General features: G+C 36.9%; 5 protein-coding genes across 8 annotated transcripts; 2 read left to right on the top strand and 3 right to left on the bottom strand.

Moving 5' to 3' along the window:
* Positions 1 to 1,899: 1,899 nt before the first annotated feature.
* On the top strand, positions 1,900 to 4,494 carry tspo (translocator protein). Of its 2 annotated transcripts, none has more exons than XM_067460074.1 (4): positions 1,900 to 1,922; positions 3,288 to 3,461; positions 3,604 to 3,742; positions 3,983 to 4,494. In XM_067460074.1, coding segments are annotated over exons 1-4 (492 nt in total). In that variant the 5' UTR covers positions 1,900 to 1,920; the 3' UTR covers positions 4,160 to 4,494. The 2 variants fall into 2 exon arrangements, with proteins under 2 accessions (XP_067316175.1, XP_067316176.1); XM_067460075.1 differs by lacking the exon at positions 1,900 to 1,922 and adding an exon at positions 2,343 to 2,587.
* Positions 4,495 to 5,274: 780 nt separating this feature from the next.
* uqcc2 (ubiquinol-cytochrome c reductase complex assembly factor 2) lies at positions 5,275 to 7,023 on the bottom strand. Its single transcript, XM_067460076.1, has 4 exons — positions 6,816 to 7,023; positions 6,498 to 6,572; positions 6,221 to 6,290; positions 5,275 to 5,450 (listed from the first exon to the last, which is right to left on the bottom strand). The coding sequence occupies exons 1-4, from the start codon at positions 6,951 to 6,953 to the stop codon at positions 5,344 to 5,346; spliced, it is 390 nt and encodes a 129-aa protein (XP_067316177.1). The 5' UTR covers positions 6,954 to 7,023; the 3' UTR covers positions 5,275 to 5,343.
* Positions 7,024 to 7,098: 75 nt separating this feature from the next.
* Positions 7,099 to 7,783, top strand: tomm6 (translocase of outer mitochondrial membrane 6 homolog (yeast)). Its single transcript, XM_067460077.1, has 3 exons — positions 7,099 to 7,311; positions 7,418 to 7,544; positions 7,627 to 7,783. Exons 1-2 carry the CDS (start codon positions 7,214 to 7,216, stop codon positions 7,512 to 7,514), a joined length of 195 nt encoding a protein of 64 aa, XP_067316178.1. The 5' UTR covers positions 7,099 to 7,213; the 3' UTR covers positions 7,515 to 7,544; positions 7,627 to 7,783.
* si:ch73-15b2.5 (rho guanine nucleotide exchange factor 19) lies at positions 7,779 to 11,778 on the bottom strand. Its single transcript, XM_067460073.1, has 12 exons — positions 11,484 to 11,778; positions 11,241 to 11,384; positions 11,049 to 11,125; positions 10,537 to 10,787; positions 10,260 to 10,420; positions 10,002 to 10,154; positions 9,784 to 9,913; positions 9,606 to 9,680; positions 9,335 to 9,427; positions 9,107 to 9,258; positions 8,831 to 8,995; positions 7,779 to 7,984 (listed from the first exon to the last, which is right to left on the bottom strand). Exons 1-12 carry the CDS (start codon positions 11,612 to 11,614, stop codon positions 7,942 to 7,944), a joined length of 1,575 nt encoding a protein of 524 aa, XP_067316174.1. The 5' UTR covers positions 11,615 to 11,778; the 3' UTR covers positions 7,779 to 7,941.
* Positions 11,779 to 12,836: 1,058 nt separating this feature from the next.
* ddi2 (DNA-damage inducible protein 2) lies at positions 12,837 to 22,495 on the bottom strand. 3 transcript variants are annotated; one of them, XM_067460071.1, is made up of 10 exons: positions 22,119 to 22,495; positions 21,461 to 21,587; positions 21,100 to 21,375; positions 20,881 to 21,007; positions 20,644 to 20,771; positions 17,848 to 17,976; positions 17,638 to 17,741; positions 17,038 to 17,230; positions 15,747 to 15,798; positions 15,396 to 15,482 (listed from the first exon to the last, which is right to left on the bottom strand). In XM_067460071.1, the coding sequence occupies exons 1-9, from the start codon at positions 22,254 to 22,256 to the stop codon at positions 15,788 to 15,790; spliced, it is 1,233 nt and encodes a 410-aa protein (XP_067316172.1). In that variant the 5' UTR covers positions 22,257 to 22,495; the 3' UTR covers positions 15,396 to 15,482; positions 15,747 to 15,787. The 3 variants fall into 3 exon arrangements, with proteins under 3 accessions (XP_067316170.1, XP_067316172.1, XP_067316171.1); XM_067460070.1 differs by lacking the exons at positions 15,396 to 15,482; positions 15,747 to 15,798 and having other exon boundaries at positions 15,849 to 17,230; XM_067460069.1 differs by lacking the exons at positions 17,038 to 17,230; positions 17,638 to 17,741; positions 17,848 to 17,976; ... (3 more) ...; positions 21,461 to 21,587; positions 22,119 to 22,495 and having other exon boundaries at positions 12,837 to 15,482; positions 15,747 to 17,001.
* Positions 22,496 to 24,309: the final 1,814 nt, after the last annotated feature.

The following is a 24,309-nucleotide window of genomic DNA, read 5'->3' as shown; positions in this document are numbered from 1 at the left end:
CGTGATAACACCACAATGGGTCTCAATTGCATTATTGTGGCTGGTAAATTCCCCCTCATCTCTGTAATCCTGCAGTGAGGGAGGAGGTGGAGGTGGAGGTGGGGTCACAGGGGGTCCTTAAAAATGACACAACAACTTTTAATGAAACAAGCTAAAATCTTAAATCAGATTTAACTTAGATTCAACATAGAAATATCTATTTATAATAAAAAAAAATCATTAGAATCATAATTCATAACATTTATTGCCCAGCATTTTGGATAAATAAATAAAAAAATATTTTTTTTTTTGTCAAAAATAGTGGTTATGCTTTTTTTGGTTTAAAATCAACTTCAAGCAGCAAAAGCATGTTCTCTTACCATAATTCAGGCCTATTTGAGGTGGTGGAATGTAAGAATACTGCTTATTCTCTGACCCGGCCTGGGAGCAGTCATATGAATTCATTGAAAAGTATAAAGTTGTGCAAAAATTGCTCTCTTAACTGAAATGTGAGATTGTTAGCAGCACTCAATACTCTCATCTTCTGTAAAGAAACATTCCTAAGAATTCCTTTTATGATGTCATAAATTAAAGCAAAGTCGAAGTGGCTTTATTGTAATTCCTGCATTGTGTGGCAGAAGATTATTTTCATTACAGTATGTTCAAAATTTTTAATATTTAATGTTGTGCATAAATCATTAAAACCAGAATAACAACAACAAAAACACTAAAACTGCATCTTGATGTCACTACTATACATAATGCATAGGCTAGGCCTACATAACAGTTTCATTTTATTTACAAAAAGGAAAACTAAAATCAAAATGTAATCCTCAAGCATGGTTAAACCTTATGCTTTCTGAGATTGGGCTTGATTGCAAACATCCATCTAACTGAATTTGAATTAATTGAAATTGCTAACACAAAATAATGACACATAACATAGATTATAAATAATAAAGTTATTTGACCACAAGGAAATTATTAAACCATGGCTCAGTTACTGGGGAGTTCATATAGCCTAGGTAATTGTGCTAAAATAATGTTGGAGCACATGTCATTTTTGATTTACAACAGAATTGTGATACACAGTATTGTGTAGTAGGCTATATCAAAATAATGTTTTGAATTGAATATATTGCAAAAGGGACTTCAAAAATAAACAAAATATCCTATCACAGTTGCAGTGTGCCTGCAAATTTATTCTATTCAGGTAAAACATTTACTTGCAGGTTTTAAGTAAGCAACTAGTTGTGCCTGCAACCCATTCAGTTATTCACAGCACTAGCCTTGAGTACCTTATTGATTGTATAAAATGTTACCGCACAATACAAATATTAAAGCCAAAAAATATATGCATCAATACAACTTTCATGAAGTAAAATTACTAAAAGCCTTCCATTGGAAGAAAAAAAAAGTCACTGATTGTAAACAGCAACAGGAGTTACAGTTACAGCATTATATAGCGACAAAGAATGTCATGAGTAGCCTAGTCAGTGAAGAAGACTTATATTGAAAGGACTGAAATAAACACGGAGGAGCAAGATGCAACTGACAAGGGAACGGAAAACCCCATAACTCTTAATTAAAAGGACAATTGATGCAAAATTTAAACGGATTTTTATTATGAACATAGGACTGACCTGAAGAAAAATGCTAAATCTGAACGAGAACAGATGTTTACGTTATTAAGAGTGGTTGCTAAGGGTGTTGTTGTGTGATAGACAGACCTGTTGGGTGATGCCCTGTTTAATGAATTAACAGCTACTGGCCAATCAGAATCAAGGACTGGAACTAAAAGGTTTATAATTAACGGTTAGTTTCAGTCCTTCCTTGGTCAAATTGTTGTAAAAACTTATTTACGGTACAGCGCACAGCCTCTCTTACCTTGCTTAGCCTACATAGGCCTAACTATTTCTTCAAGAAGTTGTCTGTCAACACATGTAAGTAGCCTACAAGGGAGTCATTTTCATAGTCTGTGTAACTTACATTCTGTGTGCTCCGCGTTTCCTTGGTGCTTACCCAATTGGAACAAGGGAATGCAAATTTTCGTTCTTCGTGTTAATTTGCATAACATACTCGCGTGCACATGATTCATTCAATTCATACATACATAAACAATTACACAACAGATATTATACATAGGTCTATTTAAGTCACTACATTTAAAACAATTGAAACTATCTAATTAATATATTTCACGATGTTGTCGTCTTCTTGGCAGTCGTCATCGATCTGGCAGCTCTTTCGGACAACTTGACATTTGAAACATCAAAGCAAATTATTCAGTAGTATCTACAAATGGTGAAAACTGGCATCTGATTTCTGCGCAGCGCCGCGTTGATCTCCTTGAACACACCATTTTCGCATTACTATGCTGAGTGATCGTTTCACAACACGAGGAAGCGGCAGATGTTTACACGCCTCTCTCCAGTGGCCAACGTTTCAGGAGCATTGTTTCTACACTAGAGAGCAGCCTTGCCCTTCTTGCACGCCCACTGTCTGTTATACGAAGTTATATCATGATTTCAAGATCATTTAGGTCATAGAAGGCCATCGAGACTTCTCTCGTCTTCACATAACATCGAGCCGCTCTTCAACCTGTCAGGTAAAAACAACAGCGTTGTTATTGAGTAGAGCTTTGTTTAAACTTTAAACTACCATCTGTAGCGCGCAAATGTTCGGCTGAGCGCGTGACTGTCATTTTGCGATCCCACATGCTTTTTGCACGAAAGTAATACTGTCTGTGTAAGTGTAATATGCGACATTCACCATCTTCACCCTTAAAATATGTTTTAGGAGTCATAGGTTACGTGGAGTCGAGCAGAACATGAACTGGCAAAATCAAGATTCCAATGTTGGAAGTTGATTCAAATTATTTTTAAACATAAGAAAAAGCCATTTATTAATAACAATTGTGACAACGTTCGGCAAACAGTTCATCTTTACGGTTTAAACAATTTTGATTTTTTTTTATTAAATTATGTTTTGTGTGAATAGCCCAATAACTATAGAAAAGTATTATAATATTCGAATCTTTATTTATTTATTTTTTACATTAAAAAAATACGACGTTACTTTTTTTGTTGTTGCGTCAAGCTAATGTTGTATGACTGCATTTTTTTTTAAAGATAAGGCTGTTATTTATCACAAATGTGCCCTAAGCTATTGTTGTCCTCCTTGACTCGCATACTGTGGAGATACGCTGTCAGACTTGGAAGTTATAGGGTGCAGAACAATTACACTATAACAATGTGTATGTACATAGGCAATTGCTAAGAAACCTTTATTTGCCGGTTTGCGGAAAGGATGTGGATTCCCATGGTGGGTTTGACTGTCCTCCCACACGTTGGTGGGATATTTGGAGGTCTAATCACACGGAAGGAGGTGAAGACCTGGTACACCACGCTCAATAAACCCTCATGGCGGCCACCTAATGCTGCCTTTCCAGTGGTGTGGACCACTCTCTACACTGGCATGGGGTTAGTTTAAACAGTGGTTTAAAAATACCTACACTTGCCAGTTATCCATTTAAAAGCTTTGTAGTAGTTAAGTTTAAATGTTAATAAGTAACTAAAGAAACCTTAAGATGGTGTGAATACGTTTTCCTTTCTTTTTTTAAAGCTACGGTTCATACCTTGTGTGGAAAGAGCTTGGAGGCTTCACCCAGGATGCAATGGTGCCACTGGGGCTCTATGGGTTGCAACTGGCACTTAATTGGGCCTGGACCCCCATCTTCTTTGGAGCACACAAGATCAAACTGGTGAGACATTACTCTGGGGTTCAAAAATCATATTGTTCTGTTAAAATACAGGGAAACTACAGAACTTTAAAGGGAAACCAGGACCAGTTTGCAGTCTGCACATACATTGCAATGCGATTTTTGTGAAAACATGCATGACTGAATCTCTAGGTGCTATGACATGGGTTCGACTGATTTTTCAAACTACCCGTTTATCCATAATAACATTGCTTATTAGTGGTGTTCTTCTTTCATATCTAGGCGATGATAGAGATAGTGATGCTGAGTGGCACAGTGGCCACCACAATGGTGTCTTGGTATCCCATCAGCCGCACTGCAACACTGCTCATGGCCCCATACATGGCCTGGCTCTGCCTTGCTACCAGCCTCAACTACTGCATTTGGAGAGACAATCCAGATCCCAAAAAAGACGACTAAAGAGGCCATTACAAACTTACACTATTCTAACTACCACAGCTGACTAGGGGGAATGCAGTTATGCTTTGTTTGAAGTTACTGTTTACTAATGAAGAATTTTGTTTATTTTTGTCTTTACTTACAAGTTTATAATATCTGAAAATTCACCATGTCTTAATTATGAGCAAGAAAGGCACTAAAATGAGAATGGTCTAATGCTTCAATCATCTCTTCACTTAAGTTCAGCATTTTACACAGATCAGTTTATAGGTTTTCAACTCAAAATGTTTAATAACAGAAAAAATGTTTTGTTTGCTTGCTTCCTTGACTATTTTTATGAATAAAAATGTTTTTTTTAATGAATTTCAATGAAGGAAATTCAGTTACAACATAGATTTTACTTTAAACACCAGGTCATAAACCTTTGTGGCTATGCAAGGGTGGTGGTCAGCAGGGTTGGGTTTTATCATCTATCTTTTGTGAACATACTTTGCCATGGCGTAGCTGGCCATATTATCAATATCTGCCAGAATATTCCCCGGTGTGCACTCAGTTTTATGTTATTTCACTTGTCTATGCAACCTATTACTGAACTGCACTTTAAAGGTTATTTCATCCTAATCCTAAATTACAAATTTCACAAACATTAAATTATGCTAGACTGTTAAAATGGAAATAAAATGCATTACTATTTTATTTGATACTGTCTCAGGACTAAATATAGGCTATAACCCCCAATGAGGTTATGAAAACAAAATCCTGTTTTTTGACTTTAAAAAGGTTTTATTTATTATGAGAGTGAATCTACCTTAACCCCCCACAACTACATATGCATTCAACAATTCAAAAAATGAATTCAAAAAATGTTTTAATGATTAAAAAAGGTGTGAAAACAGTTGAGCATATATTAAGGAATGTACATAATTAATGAGTTTTACGGTAAATATAAAAAGTATTTATTTGCATTATGAATTTAAGAGAAATAATATGCAAGTAATAATCTATAAAACTGAATATTGTGTTTGAATGGAGACATTTCTCCAACTTTTACACAGCTCTCCGAATGAAAGCATCTGTTGCACGTTTGGAAGTTTCTGTTCAACCATCAACATAAAGAGAGCTACAGGTGTTAGAAGTGAAGATTTAAATACATGTTTTATTTGAAAAAGTGCAGAGGAATACGATCTATACAGTATGATGTATGACTATTTTTCAGTTTTGTCAGGGGGTCCATCTTCAGGTTTGGAGGAGAAGCGCTGCATTAGTGTCTTCCACAATCCCCTCTTCACCTCATCTGCTTGCTGCATGTTTCCTGAAAAAATAAAATAAACTGGTAATACAAGTTACCTTTTAAATCCTAGTACATCTAGTGATCTAAACAAACTGCCCTTGTGAAAATTCACAATAGAATTATAAAATGTTAATCCAATTCAAAATTAATATACTACTTTGTTTTCTCTTCTCATTAGATTATGAGACTACTACATGGCACTGAATTTCATACAGATTAGGACTTTACATTTAAGATCTAGTATTTAAAAGAACACCCCACTGTTTTTAGAAATAGGGCTTATTCAACTTCTTTCCTACATTTAGGAATGCATTTTTTTGTCTCTGTGCATGCATTGTTTTAGTTTGGCAGGGTCAGTGCTAGCTTAGCTAAGCATAATAAATGGAACCCTATGTTGCCAGCTAGCATGTCCGGACTAATTGTTTAAACATTTTTTTATTAAAACTTATTTAACAAGAAAGGACACATTAAATTTTACATGGTTACAAGAAAATGTTAATTAAAATAATTAAAATGCAATTTTTACTTTATGAATCCTGAAAAATTAGAGAAGCACTCTTTTGAAGATAAAATGTTTCTTGAGCAGCAAAACATCATTACAATGACTTCTGAAGGATCATATAACACTAAAGACTGGAGTGGGTGCTGGAAATTCAGCTTTGTAATCACAGGAATAAGTTACATTTTAAAATGCATTAACATAGAAAACAGCCATTTAAAATTGTCATTATATTTCACAATATTAATGTCAATATTACTATATTATTATTTCAGACTTAGGAAACCCTGACCTGTTGCCAGTAGTATTCGGCACTCTTCCACTGTCACACCTGTAAAACTTGTATCTTTTGCTCGTGGAAACTGAAAACACAAACAGACAAAAACACTATGCTGTCAAACTGAGGTTTTTGTCAATCAAATCCGCTAAATGAAAGACATTCTACAAAAACAAAAATGTGAGGCAAGATGTTTTGTCAATAAATATTCCAGCCTCCACAGAATGTGCATGCTAAGAATCTGATAAGAATACACATGGATTTAGAAGTTATTTTAGGAAATTTCACTCACCTTTTCTTTGTATACATTACTGTTGACGCGAGCCAGACTTTCATACATCTGATCACATTTCTCTGGGTCTGAAATCTAAATTGATACATACAAGACAACAACATATGACATGTTGCATAAGTGTGTGTGTGTGTGTGTGTGTGTGTGTGTGTGTGTGAGTGTGTTGAACTTCACTAACATATCCTGATAAATAACATGTTAGTGGCTGTCTAATGGAAGCGTGAACACCTCTGCGCATAATATTATGACATTTGACTTGTCTTGCAAGGTCTGCAACAAGGGTAAATAGTGCAGTAATTCACTTAGTGAATCTCCTACCTGTGTATTTTCGCCTTCTCGAAAAGCACTAGCGACTCTTTGGCGTAAAAATGTTCCTAAATCTCGCCCTTTCTTTGATTCGTCCTTTGGCCATTCCTCGCATAGCTTTAGAAATCGACGGTATCTGGTGGCAGACATGTTTGACGTACAGGAATTGTAGGTGGCATTTCACAACTGCACTCACTGTGCCGAAAATCTGTAAACCTAGGAGGGTCAAATGGTACGGCGTTTCAAAATTGATACTACTTACATTGAAATAGCCCGTCTCTTCAGACGGTTTGTCCCAGTTGAGGATCCGTAGTGCTACACTGTTAACCTCGTGGTTTGCCGTAGAAATCTCAAGGTAACAGCCAAGACCCTCTGCTTGCTCGGCTAATACGAATAGTAACATAAAAAAAATGAGCGGAAAGAAAGCTGAGGGGCAAGCGGGTGGTGGTGTCATGGGCTGGATAAACTCAGCTTGCCGTTTTGCATCGGACAGAAACGATTTTAGAAGGTTTGTCCTAAATTATCTACCAACCCTTGTTACAACTGCGTAACACCTCATACTCTAAGTGATGTATCGTTTTAAGTATTTTGACAACTTCGTTTCATTGTTACAGGAACCTCCTTGTAAACCTGGGTTTATTTGCAGCTGGTGTTTGGGTCGCAAGAAACCTCTCAGATTTCGACTTAATGTCTCCTCAGCCAATCACGTAGCCGCCGATCAACAACAAAAAGGACTTGCAGGTGAAACAGCAAAAGCATTGTTCACCTGCACACTTCATAAACAGATCAGAGAATTAACTCTTGTTTTCTCTTCTTCAAATAGATGGTGCTGAAATGGAAAACAGACATTTTCTACAGTGGGTCTTGTTGAACAAGCCCATTCTACACTTAAGGGAATAAATCCCAGCAATTGGATTATTACAATTGTAGATTTCTTGTGTACTTTGTGTTTTGTTGAAATAAAGCTCATGTTGAAACGATTTGCCTACAATCATTTATTTACTAATAAATATAAAATATTGGAATATTCAAGAAAATAAAATAAAAAAAGTGTATAAGATTTTATATTTTAAAGCACATCATGCATTTTGAATTCTTCCAGAACATCTTTGCGTAGCAGTTCCACACTTGCAGTCCCTTATTTAGAAGACAAAACGTTGATCCAGGTTTCTTTTTCTAACCTGTGGACACAAGTATTACCATTTTCATTACCTTACACAAGAACTGATGTATTTTTCAAATGAAAGCATGGTCAAGATGATGCATACAGGGGTTGGACAATTAAACACTGGCCAATATAGTATGTTGGAGGATTCACACCTATAGATCGTCGCTGATTTTACATTCACAGTCTGCTCTTATTGCTGAAGGTTGAATTAGCAGAGCAATAGCACAGCTGTACATAAAATATTGCAATCCACACAACATAATGGGATGCATATCAGGATTCATAGAGCGCTATGCTATCCAGGGTAATTTTAGTACCACCATGTAGGAAGAACCACATCCAACAAGAGTAACTGTCAATGCAAGACTAAATCTGTATGAAAGGGATGTCCAAATACTAACATGGGTGGATCAGTGATTTGGGCTGTAATATCATGGCATTCCCTACTGTGCTTGAAATCCATCTGGCCACTGTGCAGGACTTCTGGTATAGCTGTCAGACGAATTGATGCGGTTTTAGCCACAAACGACCCTACACCATACTAATTAGTTGTTGTTTAAACAGGCGTTTCATTGTCCAACACCTGGGGCCTATTGCACAAACCTAGGATAAAGGATAAATCCAGGATATCTTGGCGATCCGGGCTCAATTTATCCGCTAATATACAGTTATATTTGGTTATCGTTCTTGGGTGTAGGTGTGCCTTCAGGGTACGTTTCAACGACAGCGGCGTACTAAATTTTGCATACAGATGACAAGATCAAGATATCCCAGCTTGAATCACTTAAACTAGTTTTGTACAATAGGCCCCTGTACTTGCACTACACAATATAATCCATTGGCAAAACAAGCAAGTTACCGTGTGCGTGCAGCCAATATGAGGGTGGTGAAAGACCTATTGGAGTTCTTAGTCAGATGGAGCAGGAGGGATTCAGGAGGTAGTTCCAAAATTGTTGTTTTAATTTCCTCAACACGCACATTATCGGGAAACTGTGCATGGTCCTGCACAACAAACCTGTGTCCACTGAGTGGAGTGTGAAATACATAACACTGGATACCAAAACTAGGGGATTGCAATTAAACTGAACAAACTAGCGGGTCAGTGAAATTATAAAAACATTCCAGTATATCATACCTTCTAACAGTGAGGAGCAAAAGATCATTGAAAAGATGCATGTACACCTCTTTGCGAGAGACTACAGAGGCTTTGTGATTGCCACCAACAATTAGTTGCTTCAAAGTTCCCTCTTGAATTAAATGACGTCCTCTGGTGATTAATGGAATAGACTGAGAACAGAAAAACACGTGGTTTAAAAATATGACAGCAGAAAAATAAGAATTACGGTACATTTAGATTTTATACCTTGACATTTCCGAAATCCACTAACTTGTCCAAACAAACAAGCAGCTCTGTCCTCTTCATTTGTTGGACATTTCTGTCACACTCCTCCACAATCTACACAATCAGATTTATAAAATTACAAAAATACATTCATTCGTAAAGCTAAAGATGAATTACATTATGTAAGATGGTTTCTGCCACATAATAAAGAAAAGGTAATTGATTAACATGTAATTATTATGCAAGACTTACATTTTTATAAAGATTTTGAAAGCAAAGCATGACAGCCTACCTTGCGTACAGCTTCAATAGCTTCAGTCAAATTAGAGACATTAAGACAAACACCTTTAGTTCGCTTGAGGATGTTCTAAGCCAAAAACACAAACCATTCATGTTTACAAAAAGATGTTAACAGAATTTCTCTTTTAAGTGTCTGCACATCTCTCTTTCGTGTATAAAGGCATGCCAACCTCAAGTAAGAGTGTCATCCGTGTGATCCTTTGAAAAGGAAGAATCAAGAAAGACTTGAGCGTCTGTCTCTGGCATTGTGGATCTTTTTCTAGTTTCTTCAGGATCAGCTCAAATTTCCTGTTGCCTTGCCTGGTGGAGTGTGTAAAATGATAATTAGAATGCTACGTTGCCAGTGCTATAATAATAAATTGAACGAAATGTTCAAAATGGAACAAACAGCAGCTGAGTGATGATGGCCTCCTGGTACATCATGTTGGTGATATACGGCACATAGACTTGTTGGAATTCTTGTTGGTGATTCAACACAATATCCCCAACCAATGACATTACTACATTCTCCCTGAGATGGGACTCCAGATCCTGCAGAATCCTAAATAAAATAATATTTTTATATATGATTTTAGCAATCAGTGAGATCAAGTGAAAGGTGCACCTTTTTAAACATGAAATTGTACTGTACTGCATTTATTCTTACCGTTCACTGACTCTGCAGACATCCTTTAGGTTGGAGAACAGAACATGATGCTGCACACGGGAGAGGATCTGTTTGATTTCTGCGGAGCATTGAAACACATTCAGTGCCACTACCAGACTCTTCTGATACGAGGCCTCTGACACAATCAGCTCAAACATGGCCTAGCCCGAAATCACAAAAACAGAAGGATGAGTAGCATAACTTTACAATAGACATCGGCCCACAGGTCACATTTTGCAAGCATTTATCAGTCTTGTAGGGATCCTGCAATACAGACCTCCTGAAGCTGGATCTCCTGCACACTGAGGGACTTCAGCAGACACTTAACTTGCGGTAGCTCCTGCCATAGAGCGTATGGCTTAGCCTGTAGTCCTGGTGGGCTCAACACAGCGCCTCGGCTTAAAGTAGGAGGAGTTCTCAGACCAGAAGGACACATAGATGTCACCAATTCTGAAAGTCCAGTCTTCTGTGCTCGGTGTAAATCCTTCTTCACAGAGTTAATCCAATACTGCTGATATAAAGGGACCGCTGGGAAAACAATATTGGTGCAGATGAAAGCAACATTTGGTGTTATAGGCCTATATTTGGTACATAAATTAATAATATATTCTGTAAATGAAAATATTTTAAACGCTATTAATATTTTTTATTTTACACGACCCCAACTATTCCCACCCAATCAAAATAAAATAAAAATATCTTAAGCAATTTTTGTTTTTGTTTGAATGAAATGTGACCTAGCCACTGCATCTGATTGACAGGTTTTGTAAGATTCATCTGTATACTTACAATTGTTGATGTACTCCGATTCAAACGTGGCGACGTACGTTTCGTCTTGTTGTGCATTGACTTCAGTTGTATCCGTCCTGAAACATTGAAAATGCTTAACTGCTTTTTTTCTGTTGAAATGCTGATAGCCTACAGACCAAACTAACGTCAACACTGAGTGTCTGAATTGTCGTTGTGTATCACAAATGTTACCTTTCCACCTCATTCTCCTCAGATGATTTCAGACTGAAGCTTTCCGAAGAGAAGAGGGAGGAAATGGGTAGAGAAAACCCCACAAAGTTCAATAACTGTGAGTTTGCAACAGATCGAAGAGCTTCAGCCAACCCTTTAGAGGCACTAAGAAAAGGGAGGTCAAAAAGGAATAGTTATAATATTAGGTCACGTTAGAAGAATAACAAACAAATTAAATATGAAATTTATTGTCATTATACATACTAGTCAAGTCCTTCACAGTCCTCCACATATGATTTAGGGCTGTGTTCATCAAGCCCGGGACGAGCCTCTAGTGCTTCTGTTACACAATCTCTGCCGGTACAGATTCTCTCATCCACCAAGGCATGAGCCATGGCCTACGGTTAATCTTTCGGGTTTATGCGTAGTATAAAACTTTTATTTAAAATGGTAATGATCGCAGGTAAAAAATAATAATAACTCTTTTCCACGCAGTTACTCATACGACACTGGAGTACTTTCCAAACCGCTGGATTAAGATCGGAGTCTAATTGACTCGGAAGAGCGTCCTCACCTGTCCAATTTCACACAACCAGTTTTGCTGCTTTTGATTAGGAGATGGGCGTTGCCTTGGCGAATAAGATTACTTTATTATTGGCTGAACCTAAAGAAACAATAAAGAACCTATTTTATGAAATAGTGGGAACAAGATTTTTATTATCGTCAAATTAGCCTACATTTATAAAAGTGGATGTGGCTATAAATAAAAACCTAATGTTCCTAAAAATATGCTTTATTTTCTTAATAAAATAGGTAATATAGCCTAGGTAAAATGTTATTAAAATAAATGTTTCTTCAACAATCTATAAAATTTAAATTTATGTGAGAATCACCCTATTATAGGATGCATGAGCGACACATTAAGTTAAATGTAAGCAGTTGTTTAACCCTCCCTTGAGTGTTTTTCAGAGTAGTCCAAGGCTAGGACTATTGTCTAAACCCAAACATGCAAAAATAAATAAATAAATAAATGTTTAGATGTCTGTTGCATGCGTATCTGAATGTATACTGAAGAGAAATTACTTTAGGACCCAGCGGAACAACTCATTGGCTCCATATAGAGCTATAAAGCCAAGAGTTAAGAAATATATATATATATATATATATATATATATATATATATATATATACATTTTTTTTTTTTTCCTAATAGAGGTCGGCAAAGACACCCAATGTAAGCATTACACTATTCTGAATTCAAGTTGAAAGAATGTAAGGAAAGTGCTTAAATTACTATTTATATACAAATTGCATTAACATAAAATTATCAAAACTAAATGAAAAGCTTTCTGGACAAAAAATAATAAAAAAAGATTTCAATAAAAATGTAAACATTTTTACCCACAAGGAAATATTTGTTAAACATTGCAAGGGAACGATGCGGGTTAAGATGACTGAAGTATGCACTTTAGCATCAACTAATACAAATCCTTCAAGATTAATCTAATAATTGATATGAACTATTATGCGTAGGCCCTATTTTTTACACTTTTGACATTGCAGTCAAATAAATATGACACTTAAATCATACTAAAAAGCACAACTTCACACTTGAAATATAAGAATCACTTTTTCCTTTTATTTGGTTTTTAAACTGTATACAAGATGAAACTCAAATAAAATGAACACAACTGATATATGACCCAGAGAATACAAAAAATTACAAGAGGGTAGACATGACAAAAGATCACAGACAGCTGGAAAGGTCACATCAGGACTTTACACCAAAACCAAGTGTTTAGACATGGGACAACAAATAAGAGAATAAAACAGACATCCCGACAAAATGTAGTGGTAGCTGCCCTGAGGGCATATGGGGGTGGACTCTTCCTGTGGACTACTTTTTCAGCACCAACTTTTTACTGTCAATTTCTTTTGAATGAAAACACAGTATCAAACACTACCACAACATTCTGAATGTGATAAAAAGAAATACTACTAATAATAGACTTACAATATTGTTCAAGGATGGACTATGAACATAAAAGGTTATGGTAATTAAGTCTATTTTTTAATTTCCAAAGGCAATCTATTGAAAGAAAATGTCAAGTTATACAGGATTGGCAACTATCAAATCAAATAATAATTAAAGAGAAAAATCACCTCAGCGTGAACATAACTGCCAATTTAAATTGGGAAAAGGACTCTGAAATTGGTGCTTTACCGGTTTACTATCTGCTCCGATCAAATTTAAACAAAATAAATGTAGTAAGATGCTTCAGAAGATTCTGTATAAGGTCAGTAAACATCAGGCACAAATCAATTTTGAGATTTAAAACCATGCAGTTGTTGGAAGATAGAAAACAGGTCTATTTCTGCAACATTCCTTTCATTACAGAATCCTACCACCAGAAGTAAACTATTCATATTCCTGTAAATTGTCAGACAGTTTATCAAATTTATTCAAACCAAACCAATAAAATCAACAATCCATTATGAACTATTGAGGCAACATGCAAAACTTTAAAAAAAGACTGCACAGACATTACTGTTCTGTTGAAAGGGAAATATGGCCAGCTTCTCACATATCTATTTTTAAACATGTATGTTGGCAAAGTAGAGAGCCAGAATAAGACCATCAAGTACAAAACAATGAGGACTGCTAAAGGAAAACCACAGGATGAAAAGGGCTCATATGTTAACTGACACCACCCCTACAAAGTTGATTTGGAGTCTAAGAGGGCACAGTGATCTTTCTTGCAAGAAGCACCAATAAGGCAAGCTCCACACTGCCTTGAGCCTGTCCCAGTGCCTCAGCAGCCTCACGAGCAGAGAACCCTGATGCCTGGATCCTCTGAATGTGCTCTAATGGAAACTGTCCCATTGAGGGTTGTGGTGCAAGTTGGTTGGAGAAAATAGGATCCGCCACAGTGGCTTGAGTTTGAGAAGATTGCCCTATGCTGGAATTGGTTGATAAGCCAGCTGCAACAGAAAGGGGGCGCTGCTGAGACAGGTCAGCTGAGATGTCGATGCCTGAGGTGTTTCCGTCCGCAATGTCCTGCACTTGCTGACCCTCAGGGAGCTCAAGATCTCCCTGGGAAGTAGCAGTAACTGGCTCAGAACCTTCCTCAACAACAAGGGCATCATTTCTATCAGCTGCATAAGGGCGCTGAATTGTTTGTTCCACTATGGGATCTACCAGTGTAGAAGGTTGGTTCTCTGTATGCCTTGGATTACTCGGCACATCTGGAGTATCCTTCACTGATTGAGAAGTAAATTTTGCTTTGGCAACACTTCCCTCCTTGTCAATTGTGGTGGCAGTATTTGAGAACGTGTCAATAGTTGGGTTCAGAGTGGATTTGTTTCTTGCAGCATGATCCTGGTCCACTTCATCAACATCTTGTCTTGATGTTGTAGCATTAGGGTCCGAAGGAGGACTCGTTCCAGAACCTGTTGGCCAACTGCTGGACATTAGAAGTTTATGGAGCTCCTTAAGGGCTTGAGCCAAGGAAGGGATGTTATCTACCTCTGGCTGGTCTCTTTCGCAGGTTATAACACTTTTTTCAGAGTCTGAATGGATAGAAGTAGCTGGCTCAGCAGGACAGGGTTCAAGGCTCGAATCTGGAACACGCATGCATTGTGGTTGAGCCCCTGAAACATCTTCCATCACACTACCTTCTTCTCTCTGGAACTGATCAGGAAATTCATGGCCAGTTTCTGGTTTTGCATTGGAAGAAACATCCATGTCCATTTCCTGATCCAGTGTTTGAGTCTGAGAGCCTGGGTTAAAAAGATTAAATGGAGATTCTGCTGCTACAGTCCCAGAGGAAGTAATATTCTTCCCCAAAACTGTGTCCATCGGACTGCCGGAATCTCCTGAAACTATGTCACCTGTCACTTCATTGTCCTTGGGCACAGTACTAGAGAATGGTTCCTGAGAGGGAAGAGTGCTTGGGATGGGAGCGTCTGCATCCGTCTGCAAGCAAGATGATGTTAAATCGGCCAGTCCTTGGGACTGAGATCTGAAGGTGTCATCAGAGGGATCTGGAGAGGGTTCACCAACTTTTAATGGCTGAAGTGGAGAGGACTCAATCAATGTGGGAATTTCAATTGGGGACACTCCCTGGTTAACAGAGGCTGGGGCAGACTTAGAACGATCTAGGGTAAGACTGTGGGGCTGACTTGAGGCTGATGATGTTGTGGGTTGGTTGAGAGGTTTAAATGGCAGGGATTGTGGTGAGGTAGTTTTTCCATCTTCAGTATCTGAGAGAGAGAGAGAGAGACACTAAATTATGAACTTGAAAGTCAACATTAAAATAGGTGATATGATATCATGCAAAATCAGCAAAAACTGCAAACCATGCAAAATACTTAGCATCATAGACAGGCAAAGTTGAACTCATTTCAAGCTATTACTCACAAAATGGAGGCCGTTCCTGTGCGCACCAATGTACATCTTGTGTTTAATATTTACTGGGTCAAATTTTTTATTAGGCTAATGAAATTTTCCCTTTGTGAATGTAGTACCTGGTTGGTAGAGCCCTCTCCAGCTGTCTGTCCATATGACATCAGTTCTGTCCTGCTCATAGTTAGGGCACACAAACGCCACACATTTCATGCAATAAGAGGCAAAAAATTAGCAAACACACATTCAGAGAAAAAGAGACAGAAAAAGGCATGCTCCTATCAATCACATCAGCTACACAAGGTGGTATAACAGGTGTGTGCAAGCATACACTACCGTTCAGAATATTGGATTCAAAATGATTGATTTTATGTTTTTGAAAGCAGTCTCTTATGCACACCAAGTCTGCATTTATTTGATGAAAAATAGAGTAAAAATAACAATGTTGTGAAATATTATTACAATTTTAAAAAACTAAACAATTCCAGTCTCACGACTCTCAAGAAATAATTTTAAAATGTTGATTTGATGATTAAAACATTTTTATTATCATCAATGTTAAAAACAGTTTAGTGCTACATTTTAATATTTTTATTGAATTAATTAATTCTTTAGTTTGATTAATTGTGCTTGCACAATCAAGTATTGATTTATTTAAAAAATTGTTCACCACCATGTGAACTGGGTGAGTGGTTATGTACTGCAAACAAACTATACAACATTTTTTTTGTTATATTCTTCTGATCCCTAAACAAGGAAATCCCTTATAATTCTACAATAAACCACTGTTGAGTTTTCATTCCTTGGGTTAAAATCTAATGCTGCCTTCTTGTGCTATTGGAATCATCGCAAATATGGGTTTACTAGTCATAAAATGGACATGAACGCCCTCTCAAGTCATATTAACCATGGGGAAGCTTCGGGATCATTTTTATACCCAAGTTCCCGAGTTGGGCAGGCCATAAACTTTAAACATGGCAGAGAATGATTGTTGCTGTGACTGGTATTCTTTATTAGTTTTTTCCACAACAGCGGAAAAAGTGGGTTATATTTACATGTATGAATAATCATTTAAAGCGTGTTGTATACACAGCGAAAACAGTCTTTATTTGACCAAACTTCCAGAACCTAGATAGCATGGTGAATGCTTATATGGTTTTCAATGAATGGGACTCTAAATATCATTTTGTCTTTAATAAGATTTTTCCAATATATAGGCAAAAATAAACCTGGTAAATAAACCATTACCCTTCTTTCCAAAAAACAATGCACTTGAATGTTACAAGTTTGTAATCATGACTTGAGAAGTGGGAAGTAGGACATTTCTGATAGCACATGAAGGCAGCATAAGTCTAGCTTTTAGTCCAACCCATTAGCCATGCAATCTCTTGGTTTATATATCATGCATCTCACCGCTGTCCTGCACAGATCTTTGTATTGCCTCTGCTAGTTCTTGATCTGCAATCTCCTCAGGCCGGGTATCCTCTCGTCCCTCTGGTCCATATGCCAGCCGGGCACACTCGGGCAGCTCTGCCTCAGGTAGAAAACGTGTTTCTGTACCCGTAGTGCCAATCAGCAGAACATTTTTCTTTAGGTCTATGGAACACTGAATAAGAGCAAGTTAAGTTATGATAAGAGAACTGCGGTGAGAAGAAGAGAACAGTCTGCAAGCTCAAGTAATGAAAACAGAAACGTACTTAGCTTAAACAGCTATTATACTCTAACAAATACATTTTGTTACATAAAGTTAAATATAATATTAATATCATAATATTATAGAAAATAAGCCAACAAGCTATTCAAGCGAGATATAAAATAATTTTCCTACACAGACTGACAACAGCAAACAGACAAAGTAACCTCACTTGCTAAACTCTTTGTGTCTAGGTGTGTGAAAAAGTCTGCATCCTCAAGTTAGTTATATTCCATTAAAGCAACATTAATGGCAAGTTATACAGATTCCATTACGGGAAATAGACTTTATTGGCTATGAACCAAAGATCCCAAGCAGACCTGGTGTCTCTTCAGCATGTCAAGGCCTAGCAGCATATCCATGGGCTGATCTTCCAAAAGGGAGAAAGAGCAAGGCAGGAAATCTCCTTCTATCTGCACCTGGGCTGGGTGTAAAATATATATTTAGTATATTATGAAAAAATTTAAGAAAAAGTGTTGAAGGATATGCACATTGAATATTTAAGGAGCCGATCTAAATGAATGCCATACCCAAATGAACTCGCCCAATAATTTTCTGGGTGCCAACCCCTTTGGCAATGCCTGCCCAGCGTCTGTCCACTAGACGCATGATATTACATCGCTCTGCACACGCCTGGCTCATAATCGTCATCTGAGCTCCTAAAGAAGAATTAGAAAACATCGCACTCTGAAGAAACAACAAGTATTAAAATGATTCTCAAATATATGATGGAAGCTTATGACTGAAAATATGGTTAATTGAGTGAAAACTATTTAAGTTAATGTTTAGTAAGACATTACTTTAAACAATATATAACAATGCACTCGACAATATACTATTGAGAAGACATCTTAAATAGTTAGTTCACCCAAAAATGAAATTTATGTCATTAATGACTCACCCTAATGTTGTTCCACACAACCAGGTCCTGTAAGACCTCCGTTCATCTTCGGAACACAGTTCAAGACATTTTATATTTAGTCCGACAGCGTATCTAACTGTATGCTATGCACACTATACTTAAATGTCCAGAAATGGAATAAAAACATAATCAAAGTAGTCCATATCAGAGCATGCGAGCTCAATATCCCCCTCTATGCCAGTGCGCTCCGCTCAATCGCTCACAGCCCAAGCGAACGCTTCGCTCATGAACCGCTCATGCTCGACAGTAAAAAAATCCCGCTCATTTCCTACTCCGACATGAAATTGATCTGTAGTAGGCTTATAGCTTCTGTTTGTAATTTTTTTATTGAATAAATGTATCAAATACAGTAGTTATAAATAGACAAGCAATTATTTTGGGGTGACAGTCTGTAGCCTAGTTTTTATTAATTTAAATGCATTAAATTAACTTTATCAATTTAAAAAAGCCAGCCCTTTGGTAAACTTGCCTATAAAGTGCAATAACTGAAAAAGTATTTGATTTGTGTTATTTTATTTCTGTGAACATTCTCTGTTTTAAAACAAGCATGTAGCCTACATTAAACAAACACACACAAGAAGAAATGCATGTAGAACTTCATAAAATGCGACCATTAAACACTTCATCAATGAAACTTGCCACAACACCCAAAAAGCTGTGTCCTCTTCTGTTTGTCCAAATGTCTAAAGTAAGCGCAAAGCCATCTCCTAACTGCAAAAGCTCTCGAAATCTGCCTTCCATCTCGCTAAGGGCATTTGGCATACGCTGATCATGACTGTTTGAATCTTTAGAGGTTTGAAGAAAAAAAACGCGAAAGAGAAGACAATGCTAAATAAAGTTGTAGTTTTAGTTATTTTTGGACCAATTACGCTGTCGGACTAAATATAAAATATCCTACAGGACTCTACGCTAACTTTTTTCTTGAGGAGCACTTGTGCTCATAATAAAAATTTTTTAGGAGCACAGTCAAAAATGTAGGAGTGCTTTTTCTAATCCATCAAACACATTCCAATTATAACTTTCCCATTACACGACAATATTTGTCCCTTTAAATGAATGTCCAGGGGCCATTTTTACCATTATAAGAGCAGTTTTCTAATCTTATTAAATGTATGCATCCTCTGTCAATTTCTTAAATTAAAATAGAAAAGTTGTTTTTAAAATGATAATTTAAACAATTAATTCAGTTAGAACAATTAGACATAATCAGTCAATCAATGAATGTTTTACATGTAAGCTTTTGAATTTAGAAATATGTAGCCTACAAATTAAACTTTTAATATTTTATATAAAAGTCCAAGCAAAGTAAAAATATGAAAAACCGCCAGTAGGTGGCGGGAATTAATTCAGTCAATAGTTCAAAACACAGATTCATTTGAATCGCATTGCTTGGAGATTCGAATCAATTCTGGTGTGGCTTTGTTTTTCACAAAATAGACAGTGTTGTGGCTAAAACGTTGTTACTTAATATCAACCTGTCTATCGGACTTTTGTACAAGATCAGTACATGCAATCATGCCAATACTCGGAGCAATAGCAAGCCGTAACTTTTGACGCTCTGGTGCTTCATAAACAGAACCGCATGCGTCTTGCGGAAGAACATTGCAGCCGGATCTATTTCTCTCTGTTCTATGGGAGTCTCGCAGATACTGTGCTTATCCGCAGCTGGAATATAAACACTTATTTTATGTGTACCATAATGATTCCAGATAAGACAAAAACGCGGTTTGGAAAAATCTTATATACTCGCTCATTATATACATTTATTGATTTTTTTAAACAGCATGTGTGGTAAAGATTAAGAACTCAAGGGCTTTTTAAATGTATTATTAATAAATTATTTGTTGATGGCATTTTTGCCCCAAGCAGCCGTTAATTTTGGAGCTTGTTTATGATAATCCAAATGTGGTATTTCCAGTTAATTTTGATTTGGCTGCAAATCATCAGCGTGAGGTGTCTGGTAAGAGCGCATGGCTGCGTCGTCACACCCGTTTCATCTTGTAAACTATCGTTGTTTGAAGTGTAGTCCGTCGCACGTGTTTTTGCACTTACTCTGCTGACTGAAGGCATGAAAAGCAGATTATTGCAGTCGGAAACATAGCCTAACAGTTTCTCAGTGTTGATGCACTTGGGCAGTTGTAGTTTTTATTCCGATTGTATAACACATCTATTCATGAGAATCAATCGGGTCATTCGCACCGGTGTGCCTAAATATTGTTTCACAGTCGCACGCAGTAATTTTCAGGCGTAAATGCGCCCAAAATGGGCGCTATGTAAAGCCCTGTCTTAAACAGTGTTCCGAAGATGAGCGGAGGTCTTACGGGTGTGGAACAACATTAGGGTGAGTCATTAATGACAAATTTCATTTTTGGGTGAACTAATCCTTTAAAATATGATTGACTACCTGAGTCAACAAAGGCCTTTACTGGGTGTCCATTGACTTTGCAGTTGATGTATAGCATGACCACCTGGCCAAAACTCTCAGGTGCTTCTTCCATAGCAATGGTCATATTCTCCTCAATGTTGTGCTGCCTGGAAATTAAAAATAATGTCATTCATTCTATAGTTTTTTTTTTTTAATGATCCATGTGGCATAGACCATGTTTTTGTTGTACATATAATCTCACCCCTTATTTGTTACCTGATTTCTTCCTCAATCTTGGCCTGAGCTTCCAAGTCAAAAGGATCTGCAGTCAGCAGTTTGATTCTCTCCTGCTCTCTCCGCGCTCGGTCCTGCTGCTGCTCCAAAAGCACCTTGGTGAAGCGCTCTGAAAATGTAAATCAAAATTATTGTCACTCTGGGGAAAAAAACGTTCAAGCATCCACATAGATAAATTTAGGCCCCATCATCTGTATTTACCAAGGTCTCCACTAAGTAGAGCCTCAGCGAGTGGAGGATTTCGCTCTTTCAGCAACGAAAGCTCATGTGGATTTGCCAACAACATGTCACGTAGCAAGGCGGGGTTGTCCAATCCCTGAGGAGAAAGGGTTGGGGCTGGGGCTGGGCCTGGGCCTGGAGTGGTGGCTTGGGCCGGCCGTGATTGACTGGCACTGGGGCGCTGAGCTTGGCGCTGTCTGTTTTGGCCCGAAGACGTCCCAGGCACAGCAATGGAACTGAAATCGATGCGAGGCAGACCTAAGACATTAAGATTCAATATGATTAATGTCATTATACGCTCACATTAAGCCATTTTAAAACAGATCTAGTTATACTGGTTTACCTGGAACTGTGGGTTGTTGCCCAAGTAGCCTCTCTGCTTGTCTTAACACTACCACATCTCCATCCTTCAACCCATAGTTCCCCAGGGCTCGGGTGGGATCATGTAAAGGCTGCTCTGCATACGAGATCTGCAAAGATTGCATTATTTTTTTCAATATGTGAAACAGAGCAAATCCTCTTTTGTCAAAAAAAACCTATAAAATCAATAATAACCAACTCATAGAAATAAATGCCCCAGTTACTAATTTTTTTTAATAAACTGCTAACAGTTTCAGTTCATGCGCCAGTTATTAGGCTAACAGGCAAAGTTTTTCTTTCGATTTACAAATCGAAAGATTTATATGATGCGTCCGTGTACATGTCTATTACAAACTCATTCGTGTTATGTGTTTTAACAGCACACAACTGTGTTGATTATGGTTTCCTGGCAGTTTTCATCTTCATCAAATTACGTTTCCTTGAAATATTTTATCGTTGGTAAATGCTCGTCATTAGGGCATCTATGACCTGTTAATCTTTCCAGATTTGGGGTTTTCTGGAAGTGTTGACATAGGCTCAGTATGCTATTAATAGCATGAACCTTGGGCACTAATTTGTTTAGTCAGGTCGCTTAGCATACTGGCTAACTAACTGTTGCAACACTTTTGGAAGATGTTTACCTGAATCTCCCCGGCTGGTATTCCTGATTCTAGTTCGCAAAGAGCCAAAAAATCCCTGAGTTCAAGCTCCGGGGACACTTCCAGGGCGAAAGTGGTTTCCGAGCGGTCTCTCGGTGCACAAAACACGGTGAGCAGCATTGCGCTCGGGGTCGAACCCGGTTCCTGCTTCTCTCTCGCTATCAGAAACTGCTGTTATTTCGGAGTTTTGTTAGATGAAATGTGACCACGTATGCCCTGTTAAAACTTTGTATAAAATCTGGTTATGAAAAAGTTAAGCATATGGAGAAACATCTGAACAAGCCAACACAATTCGCTAATAAAGAATCCGTTCACTTCCTTTCCACAGCGCTCTAGCCCACTGCCGTAAACCGATTACATGTGTCGTAGCTTACTGAGACAGGAAGTCAGCAACAATATACATAAAAAAACAATTATTTTTTATTATAAATTATTTAAATATCGAAATGAAGGAACAAATAAATACATTTTTTTTAATCAAATTAAATAAATTAATAACATTATTTAAAGTGAATAACTGAATATAAGTGAAGTAAAATAAACTAAATGCATTTTAATTAGTGCAAGGCAATCAATTACTCGCATACCAAATAAAAGTATATATAAATATAACATATTTTTCTTATTTTTAATATATTTAAATTATAAGAAAAAAAAAGAAGAAAAAAAAATATATATATATGTATATATATATATATATATATATATATATATATATATATATATATATATATATATATATATATATATATATATATATATATATATATATATATATATATATAATTACACACTGTACACACATATATTTTATGGAATAACAAACTTTTATTTTGGATGATTAATTGTGATTCATTGATTGCCCGGCACTTATTTTAATGAATTAATTTGTTGTTAGGTAACGTGGTCATTGTCACAAAAATTTGCTTATTTTATTAAATCTGATAAATGTCTCCCTTATTTTGTTTTTATAACTTTTACAAGTTTTAGAAATCACTTTTTCCCCCAGTTTTTACAATGTGTCCTCACATTTAAGAATTTTAAGAATCAGATTATTGATTGTGAATGTCATGATGTGCCAAAAGAAGCATCTGTGGGCAAATAATGCTGTTGTTTAATGATGAGCTGCTGAGCCTCTGATACAGGTTCAACAAAGAAATTGAAGAAAGCCTAATTAATTTGATCTGTTGTAATCATGTATGTTCAGATGCACACTTCTGATCTGAAGACTCAGGTTTTCAAGACTTATTTAGATGATTAAATTGTCGTTGGCTCATGTGTTGCAGACTTCACACGATATAGCATCAGTGACATTACTATCTTCAGTAAATCTGTAAGCTGATCTCTCTTCTAGTAACATTACGTTTCTGAGTATCTGAAACTAAGGAACATATGTAAGAAATGTATTTCAATGAATCATAAAATGGCCCTGATATGTCACAACATTAAGAAATCATGTTAATTTCAAATACTTATATCACTGACAACAGTAGTCTAGCCAGGATATTGTAATTTAAAAGTTGTTGTTGCAGCCCTCAACTGATGTTGATGTTGACATGTTGTGTTTTGGCCTGCAGCTCACCCTCCACCTATCGACCAATCATAAAGTCAGTAGTGTTTCGGCATGCGGGTTGCCAGCTCTGCTCTAGTTACCACAGCTGCAGCTATAAACGTTCCTGCTGGATCCTGCAGCTTATCTGGCAACCTCGAGTCAGGGAGGAGGGGTAGAGGGGATAGTGATTGCAGTACTAGTTTTGGCCACAATCTTATATACACTTCCTTTAATTTTCTCCAGCCAGTTGAACTGTACTCCATCTGAATATTTAGGAAGATTTCAGCACACGCAGAGCCGCTTTACTGTCGCTGTGTCTGTCCATTTGGATAGCTCGATAACCAAAATCCTTATCTATCTATCTATCTATCTATCTATCTATCTATCTATCTATCTATCTATCTATCTATCTATCTATCTATCTATCTATCTATCTATCTATCTATCTATCTATCTATCTATCTATCTATCTATCTATCTATCTATCTATCTATCTATCTATCTATCTATCTATCTATCTATCTATCGATCTATCTATATATATATGTTTTCTCTTAAAGGGGTACTTCAGCGCTGGGAAGATAAATCTGTATTTAAACTGGGTCATCAATGTAGTAGAAA

The sequence above is a fragment of the Pseudorasbora parva genome, chromosome 12, assembly GCF_024679245.1.
Source record: "Pseudorasbora parva isolate DD20220531a chromosome 12, ASM2467924v1, whole genome shotgun sequence".
Lineage (NCBI taxonomy): Eukaryota > Metazoa > Chordata > Actinopteri > Cypriniformes > Gobionidae > Pseudorasbora > Pseudorasbora parva.
The sequence above is the reverse complement of the archived record's forward strand: the minus strand, read 5'-3'. Positions and strand labels throughout refer to the sequence as shown.

Excerpts from the sequence above, each read along its gene's own strand:
- tspo (XM_067460074.1), top strand. Across the intron at positions 3,462-3,603 it reads ACTCTCTACACTGGCATGGG|CTACGGTTCATACCTTGTGT; the intron begins GTTAGTTTAAAC and ends CTTTTTTTAAAG. Across the intron at positions 3,743-3,982 it reads GAGCACACAAGATCAAACTG|GCGATGATAGAGATAGTGAT; the intron begins GTGAGACATTAC and ends TTTCATATCTAG.
- ddi2 (XM_067460069.1), bottom strand. The coding sequence starts at position 15,837 with ATGAAATGTGTGGCGTTTGTGTGCCCTAACTATGAGCAGGACAGAACT. Across the intron at positions 15,483-15,746 it reads GAGAGGGCTCTACCAACCAG|ATACTGAAGATGGAAAAACT; the intron begins GTACTACATTCA and ends TCTCTCTCTCAG.
- si:ch73-15b2.5 (XM_067460073.1), bottom strand. The coding sequence starts at position 11,614 with ATGGCTCATGCCTTGGTGGATGAGAGAATCTGTACCGGCAGAGATTGT. Across the intron at positions 10,155-10,259 it reads GTCTGCAGAGTCAGTGAACG|GATTCTGCAGGATCTGGAGT; the intron begins GTAAGAATAAAT and ends TATTTTATTTAG. Across the intron at positions 9,259-9,334 it reads TGGATTTCGGAAATGTCAAG|TCTATTCCATTAATCACCAG; the intron begins GTATAAAATCTA and ends TTCTGTTCTCAG.
- uqcc2 (XM_067460076.1), bottom strand. The coding sequence starts at position 6,953 with ATGTCTGCCACCAGATACCGTCGATTTCTAAAGCTATGCGAGGAATGG. Across the intron at positions 6,573-6,815 it reads GAGAAGGCGAAAATACACAG|ATTTCAGACCCAGAGAAATG; the intron begins GTAGGAGATTCA and ends GTATCAATTTAG. Across the intron at positions 6,291-6,497 it reads GTAATGTATACAAAGAAAAG|TTTCCACGAGCAAAAGATAC; the intron begins GTGAGTGAAATT and ends TTGTGTTTTCAG.
- tomm6 (XM_067460077.1), top strand. The coding sequence starts at position 7,214 with ATGAGCGGAAAGAAAGCTGAGGGGCAAGCGGGTGGTGGTGTCATGGGC. Across the intron at positions 7,312-7,417 it reads GACAGAAACGATTTTAGAAG|GAACCTCCTTGTAAACCTGG; the intron begins GTTTGTCCTAAA and ends TCATTGTTACAG.